This window comes from Citrus clementina, unplaced genomic scaffold, assembly GCF_000493195.1.
Source record: "Citrus clementina cultivar Clemenules unplaced genomic scaffold, Citrus_clementina_v1.0 scaffold_1, whole genome shotgun sequence".
NCBI classification, from domain to species: Eukaryota; Viridiplantae; Streptophyta; class Magnoliopsida; order Sapindales; family Rutaceae; genus Citrus; species Citrus x clementina.
The window spans coordinates 24,231,737-24,244,685 of NW_006263303.1; the positions used below are offsets into that span (position 1 = coordinate 24,231,737).

General features: G+C 35.0%; 1 protein-coding gene across 1 annotated transcript; it reads left to right on the forward strand.

The window, feature by feature from the left end:
* The first annotated feature begins 8,033 nt into the window (after nt 1-8,033).
* On the forward strand, nt 8,034-12,873 carry LOC18055491 (phosphatidylinositol/phosphatidylcholine transfer protein SFH13). The gene is made up of 14 exons (XM_006452698.2): nt 8,034-8,297; nt 9,177-9,274; nt 9,403-9,706; nt 9,803-9,902; nt 10,020-10,286; nt 10,585-10,662; nt 10,739-10,843; nt 10,925-10,974; nt 11,069-11,168; nt 11,313-11,411; nt 11,505-11,615; nt 11,715-11,868; nt 12,022-12,404; nt 12,496-12,873. The coding sequence occupies exons 2-14, from the start codon at nt 9,268-9,270 to the stop codon at nt 12,649-12,651; spliced, it is 1,914 nt and encodes a 637-aa protein (XP_006452761.2). The 5' UTR covers nt 8,034-8,297; nt 9,177-9,267; the 3' UTR covers nt 12,652-12,873.
* The last annotated feature ends 76 nt before the right edge of the window (nt 12,874-12,949 follow it).

The following is a 12,949-nucleotide window of genomic DNA, read 5'->3' on the forward strand; positions in this document are numbered from 1 at the left end:
CCCCCTCCCCCCCCCCCCCACCAAAAAAAAACAGAGACTAGTGTCCACTATTTTAGTTTTGATAGTGAGAACTTATAAATTAATTTAAAATAGAAAATATAATCATGTCGTTAATCTATAAATGAAAAAAATTATGTTGACCCGAATCCAATCTATTTACTAATCGTATTAAATCTGACAACCCATACTATTTATTCGTATTAGATAATTGAGTAGTATCAAATTTTGCCAGATCCAATTTTACTAACCACAATCAGTCAATCAGTAATCTCCACCAGACGATAGTTTTACCAACTACCCTCATAGCTCTGCCATTGTGACGGGCAACATGTGAGGCCCAATTGATACTCTTATCCAATAGAAAAGCAAACGACAGAGCTGTTTTGGGTCACTTATTGAGTAAAGCCCATAGGCCTTAAACGCCAATCCATTATTGTTCTTTCTCTCACTTGGGGGCATCTCTGATCACTTAAATGACCATGGCTGACAGGCAGAGTCCCGTGGGGGCCTCAGTGTCAGTATGGACGAGCTCAGAGTCCCTTGCAGTGTTCTCTTGCCGTCTTCATAATTTCACCATTATGATCCTGGAAATGGAATATCATCGAAGCCAAATAATTTCACCATCAACCACAACGACACTAGAGTCTAGTCTAAGAGTAGAGTAGCTTTCACCTCTCATTTCATTTAATTTCATCCGGACAGTAGAAAGCCCACACCACAAGCCTACAACCGCTTTAACTGTTAAAAAAAACGAACATGCCCACCCCAGGCATTTACCGTTTGACAGTTGCCACAAACTGAACAGTTGTGCAGCTTTAAAAATAAATGAACTAGAAAAGGACACATAACCGTCAAGCTGTAACAAATTTGTACAGAGAGAAAGAGAGTAGGAAACAAAAAAAAAAAAAAAATGAAATAGAAGGCGTCCGAAAAAACAAAAGTGGACCCTCGAGTGGAGACAACTCACCATCTCTGGCATCTTGTCATGTTTCCCAATGTGATGCCTTTTAATATTGTGTGTTTTCGTGTTTGTGTTGTGTCACTAGTCACTACTCCTCAATTCACTTCTTCTTCTTCTACAAGGTGCCCTAATGGCCAAAAAGCTATTGGGGTCCATTCATTGATTCTGTTTTGAGGCTCGCTCTTGCCTCCAGCTGCCCTCAGATAAAACCAAACCAAACTCGCCCCACATGAAGAAAGAAAGTAAAAATTTTTGAGGGGCAGAAAGAACTTACACGTCATGTCTCTATTGAGTTTCTTGTGGTGGTTCAAGAAACCCAATCAGATGTAAATCGTAGGCCGTATTTGCTTGGCTTTTTTTTTTCTTTTTTTTCCTTTTCTTATTTGTGTTAGACACCCATTTTCCCACTATCTGCATTCTTTGTTGGCTAGTTGGGTGAGCAAGCAAGCACCCGATGCATCAGAGAATTGTAAGGCTAATAATTTGATAATGTGCCCTACCCCAACTTTATTTAATTATTATGTATATTTAAACCATATATAGTCGTTCAGTAATGACAGCTTGTTTTATACAACTCCATGCACATGGTTATGCTTTTGTCTAATTTGCTAATGGTTGAGTGTTCAAACAGTACCAAAAAATTTTCGTTTTTAATTCCTTTGAGATATGAAAATGAAGAAAAAATCATTATTATACAGCGTCTCATCCCAATTCCATGTTCTCAAATTTTTAAATTTTTTCGTTGATCCTTTGAGTTTTAATTCATAATCCCAACTTATAATACGAAGGACAACAATAAAAAAAAAAATTGAGGATATACATAATAACAAAAATAGGAGGACCGTCGCGTAATTATACAGTGTTATATGTATTGAAGAGATACTCCTAAATCTTGGGTTAATTTCATTTTATCAAGCAATAATGACTGAACTCTGAAGAGGGTTTGCACCCTCATGTGATTTATGCATTTTTTGCCGTTGAAATTGCTAATAGTGTTGTAATTGTCGGAGTACTGTCTCCAAAGAGACAATCGTGTTGTAATTGAGAAGGAAAGAAAAAGGTGACTAGTGGTTTATTAATAACGAAAGGGGCTAGCTTTGCTTCATGCTTGATTGATTAAATTACTTGGCTAAGTTGTAATTAAAAATCAACTTTCTTCTCGGCGAAGATGCATTGACCCCTTGACCTATCTTGTCACTAAAAAATAAATATAATCTTGTCGGCTGAATATAGTGTCGGTAGATGGCTGGATGTACTCCAATCCGTACTTTAAGGGCAGCCACCGTTGTTTCTGTTTACCTTTTATCATTCAGTGAATTAAACCATAGCATTGTAAGAAGGAGGAGAATAAATTGTTGTTTCTCTATCACTACTAATGAAATGACCACTTGCAATGGGTCAAAGGAAAGGACATCTAGAAGATGCATACTTTTATGAATGAGCTCAGGTACTTTATGTAACTTGTATGGTAATTCGAATATCAATGTTTATAATAGAGCGAATCTACTTTGTTTTTAAATATGGATTATACATCGGATTACTGAATTACAACAGATATTTATAATTGTTATTAAAACAAACAACTACATAAATAAGGGATGTTTAAACTCCACTTGCATTGAGAAAGGGAGAAAGACTTCTGTTATTACAACAGACAACTACACAAACAATGAATGTTTTTACTCCACTCGCATTTGGTAAGGGAGAAAGACTTACAAATAACTCCACACAATCATGCATAATGCTTTATTGAAAGAGTTTGAGTTAATGGGAACTTGAACCCCCTATCCTCACAATCATGCTTAATTGTGAGAGTAGAGATTCACCACTGGACTAATGACCCAGTGGCAAGCGAATCTACTTTTAAATTACAAAAAAAAAAAATTCCTTTACCAATACACACGAGAGAATTCAAACCCCTCCATACCCTATAGCAAATAGATGCATGATTGTGAGGTTCCTTTTTTGCTTGTGTAATACAATATAATCAGACTAATTAAAAGCTCTTATTCGAGTCAAATAATTAAGGTAAATTTTATATATATATATATATATATGAGTTACATTTTTTGGAAAGCCTTGTTTGAGAAAATTTATGAATTGAATCTACTTATGAAGAATTGTTTTGCCCCATGAACTACCCTCCAAAATCATGGCTATAAAGTTAATCCTTAAAATACGTTAGTGGAAGTGCAAATTTGAATTAGGTCAGGGAGATGGCTGGGGATTTTGGGTGGAGGGACAGATCTTGTTGGATCCTTTGTCCTTGCTATTAATAAGTATTAAAGAGGAAAAAAGAGAGGACTGCCCAAGAGATTTTGTTTGATTTTAGGGAGCTTAAAATATTCTTAACCCGATTGATTTTGATTCATTTTTGTTCTATAATTCTCTTCTTTATTCAAGATTAAATCCTACAGGTTTCCATTCAAAACGAAAAATAATAATAATAATAATCTTAGAGCATCCAATTTTTCGTTCCCGATCACTAAATTAGCAATTTTGTGGACCCTTTGTAAAATATATTTCTATTAATAACATATTAAACAAAGAACAAGTCAAAGTAAAAAACCCAATTAGAAAGTAAGAAAAAAAAATCTCAAATTCTTTAATCACAAGTGGGGTTACAATTACAACAAATTCCTTGATTAAATAATCAAAAAGGGAGAAACAAAATTAAAAAAAAAAACAAAACAAAAGAAAAAGAACAAACGTTTGACAAAATAACAAAACATGTGGGAGAATCTTGGTAGATGAAACCAGAAACCCATTGGACTAAACACTCAATTTGTTCACCAATGATCCCACTAAAGAAAATATTGGCACTACACTGTAGCTTCTGTCTCCATGCATGCTTTTGCCCTCTTCTGTAACATGCATTCCTATTGAATGAACTTGTTTAATTTGCGGAACCCAAAATGCCATCGTCAGAGAGGCAGCGAGTCACGGGTCTTGAATTGAATCAATCAAAGTACACATATTTAAACACACAGTGCGGCTTGGAGACCATAAAGAAACTTAGCTAGGGTTACGTTTAAAGTAAAACGATCGGTATCAGAAGATCTGAAATACAATCTTAAGACAGCCAATTGGTAAAAAGATGCATGTGATGTATCAATATCTAAAATGCTTGTCGCTTTCTTTAAACATTGTCTCGTTTAAACATTGACAATCTTTGAGACAAATGCAATCTGCACAGTATCATTTGGTCACTGCAAATTTTGCATGCATGCAGAGAGAGAGAGAGAGAGATAAAGAAATTCTTTTTTAGACTATAGCCTCTCTCTCTCTCTCTCTCTCTCTCTCTCTCTCTATATATATATATATATATATATATGTGGGTTGTCTTTTATGTGCAAATATTATTCTTATGAAGAAATTTGGATATATATGGGGATTAATGCAGTAATTCTTAGAGGAAACATTCATACAGAGAGACAAAAATTTATGTGTAGTGAAAGTGACGAATAACTGCATAAATTTTAATTTTCTTGGTGGTGGGGTTCGTGGCTATATCTCATTGAGAGTGACTTATCCACCAACAGCTACAGCGTATAGCTTAATTAGCTCTATCATATTGATATTCTAGTCTCTTTTGAATTATATATATAAATACTCTCTGTAGCCCCTTGGGAGTTGAACAACTTTCAAAACACAACAGCTACCTTTAGCTAAATTATATCACCACCATTTTGTATGTACACTAACCAGCTTGACTTGTTGCTTTCACTTAATCTTGTCACTTTGCTATCGGACAATTTATTACATTTATGGAAGGAAAATGCAATCGATAGGTAAATTCTTATAAAAAAGATTTGTTTTATTCGGCGGAATGTGCCTTTAAAGAGTTGAGGAGCGTTTTTAACTAGAGCTCTGTGAATATTGTGTGAACGACATTATATAGAGATCATCTTTTGACTGGATGCATTGGCCGAACCAGGGTTCTGGTTTAATGGGGCCATAAAACAGAAACTAAAAAAAATTAATTAATAAATAGCAACATAAAATAAAAATAAAAATTAAGAGGACAAAAAGTAATGATATAATAGAAGAACCATCAATTTTAGCAAGTGGCCAAAATTAAAATACACATAAATAAATTTGGTAAAATTACAATTCGGTCTTTTTATTTATTTATTTTCTTGAGGAGTGGCCACGGCCACCCAAATTTACACTTAGTTCTGCCCTCGGTTATTAATGATTCACCTATTTATATATATATGAATAATAAAATTCAGTATAAAAAAAAGTTGTTCTCATTATAATGAGTGACACAATCATATCTATAACTTCACAGTGATAACAATATTCTAATTGCGTTCCTGCACTTTAATAAAGTGTGAGAACCTTAATATATTTTTTTTTATCTTAATCACGAGATATCCTGGGGAGGGCCACAACTATGGGAGGTACCTTTAAACCTGTATCACAACCTAGACTAGAAGTTCCCGCTCGAACCGGGAGGCACAGGTTCTCCCAACAAAGGCGACTTCCCTGCGACTCGAACTGGAGAGCAAACCCAGTCAAGCCACTTAAGGGGACTCCATTGCTAATAAAGCCAACACTTTGTTGGTTTGAGAACCTTAATATTGTCATAACTAAAAATACGTCATTGTGCCAAGTTGCAAACTTGGCACTAAATCATTGATTTTCATACGTACATATGTTTAAGGGTTTAATTAGAGTGAAATTGGGATGTCTATGTTGTGTGTTTACAACTCATATCGCATTCGCTCTTCAAATTTGGGTCATTCATCCAACAATGGCTTCTATATTTAAGTGCTTTTTGAATTTTGTATAAAGAAGAGTGATTAATCAACCACTAACACCCCCATATATATGTCAATTTCTATAATGGAGCGCATGCATGCATGCATGCCATTAAAAGTAGGGCAAAATTAGGTCCGAAACCGTTGCGTTGGAAAAGTGCTTCCAACATCATCACTTTTTTTTTTTTAATCCCTTCATCATCATCATCATCATTATTATTGATTTAAACAAACAAGAACAAGATTACACTGGTATGCATGCGCAGTTTTAATTTTTGACCACTCAAAAATAAATAAATAAAAGTATATGAAACCTACCGAAAGTTTGCCCATCCTTCACATTTTTCCTACTTTATTTATCTATTTATTTATTTATTTATTGAAAAGAGAAAAATAATCTTTATGAAACTTTATACCTTTTTAGATTTTATTCTATTCAAGAAAGGTCTAAACGATCGATCATTCATTGCATTGATTCTCAAACAAAAACTTAATCTCCACGTTATGTTGATATTTATTAATAATTACGTTCACGTATAAATAAATTAATTAATTAGCATTCGTAATGAAGTTTAAGAGAACTTAATTAGGCAGTAACGTTGGATCCAATTAACTAAAGAACGTAATTAAAATTTTGGACCTTTTAAGATTTCTTCGTCCGTTTCAAGTTTGGAATATATGCTGTTCATTTTTACTTTGAGAGACTTTAATTAATGCACGACATTAATTAATATTTTTGATCGCCCCAATTCACAATAATGATGTGACTGACATTTTTTCAATTCAGGATCTGGCATTTGCTCTTGAAAGAAACAAGAGTCATGATGGCTTTATCATCCACCGGAATCTTCACCTTTGTTTCTTTTACCAAGTCTTCCAACAAAAAAAACAAAGCAAAGCCAGCCACAATTATGAATTCTGATAAATAATAAATGATTTTTTCTTTAAATTGGAGAAAAAAAAAAGGGACCATTTTTCATTAAAACGAAAAATTAATGAACGTCTCAGTAACTCAGTGGAAACTGATATGTAGTAGACGTTTTTGTTTCAACAAAATCATGGTACTAGGATTAATAAATACGTACACACACCGCCATTGATTAGGGTTTCGTTTTTAGGTTCTGGAAATCTAAGGTGGCCTGACAGGTCGCGGGACACGTGGCAAAGTGGGGCAGGTGCTGTCATTTTAAAGAAATTTGGGGCGGTCTAGCGCCTAGGTCTAAAGCTGATGAGATGATGAAACTGCATCTCTCTGCATTCTCTAGAGACTAGAGCCAACCAAACTCACCAATAATGTGACAGCAGAAATAGAATTGGTCGTTTATTTGAAATTTGGTAGCATTGGAAATAAAATTTTAGGTATAAATTACGCATGAATGTTTAAGCATGCAAGTTTGGTCCACATCAAGTTGTAGCTCTTTTTCTTTTCTCCCAAAAAAATAAATCACATTACAAAACAATTAATATTACAATAAGAATACCCGTTTTGCTTAATGCACCGATAATTAATAGGTACAATTAAAAGTCAACTTTAATTAAAAAAATCTATTCAGACATAAACACTTATAACAACTAGATTATATTGGATAGGTAATTGCCTCATTAATAATCATGAAGAATCTTTAATGTGTTGATAAGATAAAAATAAATTACCGGTTGGAGTTTCGAATAAGACGGAATAAAAACGATCATGGTATAGTGTATAGAAAAATAAGAATATTCCCACCCCACTTTTCTTTTGAAAATAACTCCTTTATTTTGTTCATATCTATCTAGGAGCTGTATTGTGATTAAGAATGGGTCATGTGGAACTGATGAGGCCACAAGCCTTGATATAGAGACTGGTGTTTGGATTAATTAAGTAATTAAATTAATATATATTTTTAAAGAATTAAAATTAATAATTAGGAATGGGGAATTTCATTGCTTTAATAAATAGAAGCCAGAGATTCTCTTGAACAGCTCAAAAAAGGGAAAAATCAAACCCCATTAGCCATGGCTACCTCAAAAGTCACCTCAGTTACAGTAATATCCTCACAGCTCAGTTGCAGTAACAGTATGGCAGTAACTGTCACTTTAATTATAATTAAGTTTGATAAATTAAATATATCGGTATTAATTAAGCAATTGAATATAATTTAATTAAATTTTTTGGGGGAAAGAAAGCGTAGAGACGACACGTTAGCAAAATTGTGACACAAAAGCAAAGAATAGGCTCGCTGGAAGCCTGGAACCTTCAGGGAGAGAAAGTGAAAAAGCAAAAGCAAAAACAAAAAAACATAAAGGAAAAAAAAAACAAAAACAAAAAAATATAGAAATAAAAAAACACAACAACGACAACAAAACACGAAACCCAGATCTTTCATTTCTCTCTTTTACTCATTTATTTTACGTATAATTCGATTTTATATCATCTGAGAGCGACGGGGGGAGGAAAAAAATCTTAACTTTTTTTAGTTTTCTCGAGAAAATTTCCGAACTTTCTCGAGAAGATTATTCCTTTTCATTTGCTTCGGAGACTGGTTTGTAATTGGGATTCAGCTGAGGGAATCTGGGTTCGGATTGAAACGGTGAGTTTTGTAAATTTTTGTGTTTGTTTTGGGTGGCTTCTTGGGGAGGGGGGGGGGGTGGCGCGTGAAATTGGAATAAAGTTTGTGCTTTTTTCGTTTTGCGCGGTGAGTTGAATGCGGATCCGTACGGTTTATGATCCGCATTGTGGAGTTGCAATGCGGATTTGTGGTCAAATGAATTACTGTCGTCTGAAATGCAAGAATAGGTTCCGTTTTTTATTCATTTTCCCAATATTTTAAGGTTTTAAGAGCCTGTAAGATTGGTTTTTAATGCTCACTATATTTAATGAGCTTCAGTTTTTTCGGGTGAGCTTTCTTATTATTTTATTATTTTCCTGCTGGCTTTGTTTTTGAAGCAGAAATGAAGTTTTTGTTTGAATTTCTGTGAATCTGTGTCTTGTGTGTGTTTTGGTTGAACAATGAAGTGAAGCACATGAAAATGGTGAATTTGATGAATAATCAATATATGAGAGAAAATGAAGTGTGTGTGTGTGTTTTTTTTTAATCTTTTAAATGGGTTAGTTGATTTAGATCTATTGATATTCCTGGATTTGTGAAAAAAATATATTAAATATATGCATAATCTGAAAAGGGTATTTGCTTGGTTTATTGGGGAGTTATGTGAAGAAGTAAAAAAATCCTGAACTTTCACGGGAAAATGCAATTTTGATTTATTAAAAGCTGGTGAAGTTGTGCATGATACATGATATTTCACAAGAAAGTTGCTTGCTTCTTTTACTGCTTTCTAGTTCGGCTAATATATCAGATGCAGCCAAATGGGCTTTCTTGTTCATTCAAGAGTTTGGTGATTTAAATTTAGAATCTCTGTGCTGCATTTGTTGTTTTGCTTTTGAATGCTCAAGGTTCTGTTTTTGACAGAAAGCACGGACATGAGCATTTGCGTGTTAGCTGTGGATTTGTCTTCAATTGAAGCTTAGGTTCAATATTCTCCCTCTTCAATTAGATTAAAATGTCAGGTATGTTTTTTAGTATATACTACACAAGTATTCTATGCTTTTGAGCAATTGAGCTACAAAATGCCTCTGGTTCTATGTTGGTTGAATGTGTCTGATGGCTTATTGGTTGAAATATTTGAATAATGAAGGTCTAGAAATTCTTGGTGCCAATGATGAAATTAGAGAGAGAAGATCAGATTTTGAGAACTCTGAAGATGAGAGACGGCGATCAAGAATTGGCAGTCTCAAGAAGAAGGCAATAAATGCTTCGAATAAGTTCACCCATTCTCTTAAAAGAAGAGGGAAAAGAAAAATTGATTACAGGGTTCCTTCGGTTCCCATAGAGGATGTAAGGGATGAAAGAGAGGAGAGTGCTGTTCTTGAATTGCGTCAAAAACTCCTTGAAAGAGATTTGTTGCCTCCTAGGCAAGACGATTATCATACTTTATTGAGGTCAGTTGTAACCCTTTTTGAAAGATGTTAGCAAATTTGGTTGTTTTAAGTTGCCCAAAATGTGAACTAATTCATTTTGTAATTATCATCTTGTAGATTTTTGAAAGCTAGAGAATTTAATATTGAAAGAACAATTCAGATGTGGGAGGAAATGCTTATTTGGAGGAAAGAGTATGGCACAGACACCATATTGGAGGCAAGAGAATTTTGTGCCTCAAACTTCTTTTGAAGTTAATACATTTTATAGAATGCTTATGCATTTTTCATCTTTGGTTGTTTGAGTATAAGACTTATAGAACTTATCAATGCTTAGGATTTTGAGTTTGAGGAGCTGGAGGAAGTCTTGCAATATTACCCTCAAGGATACCATGGAGTTGATAAGGAAGGACGGCCAGTTTACATTGAGTTGCTTGGGAAAGCTCATCCAAGTAGGCTAATGCGTATCACCACTGTAGATCGATATTTGAAGTACCATGTCCAAGAGTTTGAGAGGGCGTTACTCGAAAGATTCCCTGCTTGTTCCGTTGCAGCCAAACGACGTATCTGTTCAACAACTACTATATTGGATGTACAGGGCTTGGTACGATCTTTCATATTTATTGATAGTTACCAACAATATGGTGTCTTACTGTCTTACACCCACTCTCTCTCTTTTTTGGTTCAATCTGTTTAGATTTACTTGTCAAGTGTTTTATGACTTTGAGCATCTAGCTTCTGCTCTTGATGCATCAGTCTTATGACTGATGGAATGGGGGCGAGAATCAGTTACTTGTGTTATTACAATACCAAGAGATCATCATCCTCTGTCGGTCTTCTCTTTTCTGGTTCCAATTGCTTGTCTGTTGAACTTTAATGCTAATACCGTTGTAATCAAACAGGGAATGAAGCATTTTACTCGGACAGCTGCAAATCTCTTAGCTGCCGTGGCGAAAGTAGACAATTGCTACTACCCAGAGGTATCCAAGTATTCCCAATGATATTATGTTCTCTATTGTTTTATTGGTCTCAAATTGCTCTTCACATGATTTTCAGACATTACACCAGATGTTCATTGTCAATGCTGGTCCTGGATTCAAAAAGATGCTTTGGCCTGCCGCACAAAAGTTTCTTGATCCAAAGAGTATCGCAAAGATACATGTAAGCATATGTCTATTCATTTCATTTTTTTAAGTTTCCTTCTCCCTTAACAGGCTTTATTTTTAATTTCTAATATTTCAGGTTCTGGAACCTAAATCTCTTGGTAAACTGCTGGAAGTTATTGATGCGAGGTTTGTTTGTTTTCACACATTTCTGTCTAGTTCAAGTTGTAACTTATCGGCTCTTATAAATTTATTGCTTCTTTATTTTTTTTACCCCACACAGTCAACTGCCAGACTTCTTGGGTGGTTCATGCACCTGTTCTGCGGAAGGAGGGTGCCTTAGGTCTAATAAAGGTCCTTGGAATGAGCCTGAAATAATGAAGGTACATATCACCATCTGCTCTTATTAGAGTGGTTTTTGTTTATATTATGTCATGATTTCATACCTTGAGCATGAATTATTCTTAAGTTTGCATTTGTAAATTGAAATTTTACCTGGAGATTAACAGAGGGCTCTCCTTTTCTAGCTTGTACATAATGCAGGAGCAACAGTTGTGAGGCAAGTCTCAAGAGTGCATGATGACCGACAGAAATTTGACTCGTATATTCACATACGTCCAGTAAAGGTAAACCGGCCATCTGGTGTCTGGTATGTTGATGTTGTCACTGGTATAAATCTTGTTCCCAGGTGATATGATTTGTTCTGGTTTGTTTATCAGGGAAGAACTAGTGACACATTGACAGCAGAATCAGGGTCAGATGTTGATGATCATTGTTCTACCAGTGGGCGAAGAAGTTCTGCTCCCTGCTTGGCTCCTGTTCATGAAGAAGTGAGTTACAGAACTTGTTTATGTTTGTTTGCTCCTTCATATATTACTTATGGTGCATGTCAACTGAGAATAACAAAATAAAAAATGTGATTTATACAGGCAAGGGATCCAAATGCCTACTACAGTTGCGAGGATAATTTCACTCTTGCTGAGAAATCTGTGAAAAATGATCGTTTCAGAAACTCTCCAAAGCAATCAATTAGATCCAATGATGTGGGGGACATTTCTTGTGATGCAATATCAAATTCAGAAGGTATATTGATCTTTTTCTACTTTGCCAGAAAATATTCTTTTAGGAGTATTGTTGCAAGTTATGATCTAATCTCATAATTTTTTGAGTTTTTTTTTTTTTTTGTCATTTTTATCTCCCTTGGGACTTATATTTTCGTCATACGTTGGAATGTAGGTTCTTCAGTCGTGCATTTGTTCAACATGGTGAAGGAAAAATTTGAGGGAGGGAATATCCAGGGCGTAGCGAGAATGCTACTATCTTTCATGGTCAGAATATTTGCAATTTTTGGCAGTTTACAGTTAATATGGAGAAGGCAGAATGACATTCATCCATCTAATTTGTTGGAAGAAAACACAAATAGCCATCTCCCGGCTGTTGAAGCTGTGAATGAGGAAGACCGTGTCGTTCCATGCATAGAGCGTCTTCAGAAACTGGAGAAGGCATATGAGGAACTTAGACACAAGCCAGCTGCAATCCCTTTGGAGAAGGAGCAGATGCTTGTGGAATCTCTTCAAAGGATCAAGTCTGTTGAGTCTGACCTTGAGAAAACAAAAAAAGTATGCGGCATTCTACTTGTGTCTTAATGATTGGAAATTGAACCTTTGGGTTGCAGAAAGATAACAATTTTAATAATTGTCATTGTGGCAGGTATTACATGCAACTGTGGTAAAGCAGCATGAGATTGCTGAAGCGCTAGAAAATTTAAGACAATCTAAATTTCATGTAAGTTTTTTCTTTGAAATAAACTTCTTTTGTTCCACTTCTATGTTTGTGGTGATTATTAGGATATCTTTTCTCAGATGAAATCTCACTTGACAACTATAAAGTCCACCATTAAAACTGAACTTTCACCAGTACTTGTTCACTTTATCAGTGGTGCTCCTTCCTAGTCATTATCTTCCTTTATCTTTGTCTCTGTCTGTGGAACTTATGTTAACCATTTTCTTAATTAATGTAGCACTGTCACAGTGCTCGCTTGTGGTAGCCAGGATTAAACAGTTTTTGTCCCCGGACCACAAACTGGAAGTTGCCTTACACTGTTAGGCTTATGACAGAGTTCTAAATTTTCTTTGAAGCTCTGAATGTTTGCTAATGTGGCTAT

Excerpts from the sequence above, each read along its gene's own strand:
- LOC18055491 (XM_006452698.2), top strand. Across the intron at positions 9,707-9,802 it reads GATTATCATACTTTATTGAG|ATTTTTGAAAGCTAGAGAAT; the intron begins GTCAGTTGTAAC and ends ATCATCTTGTAG. Across the intron at positions 10,287-10,584 it reads TATTGGATGTACAGGGCTTG|GGAATGAAGCATTTTACTCG; the intron begins GTACGATCTTTC and ends GTAATCAAACAG.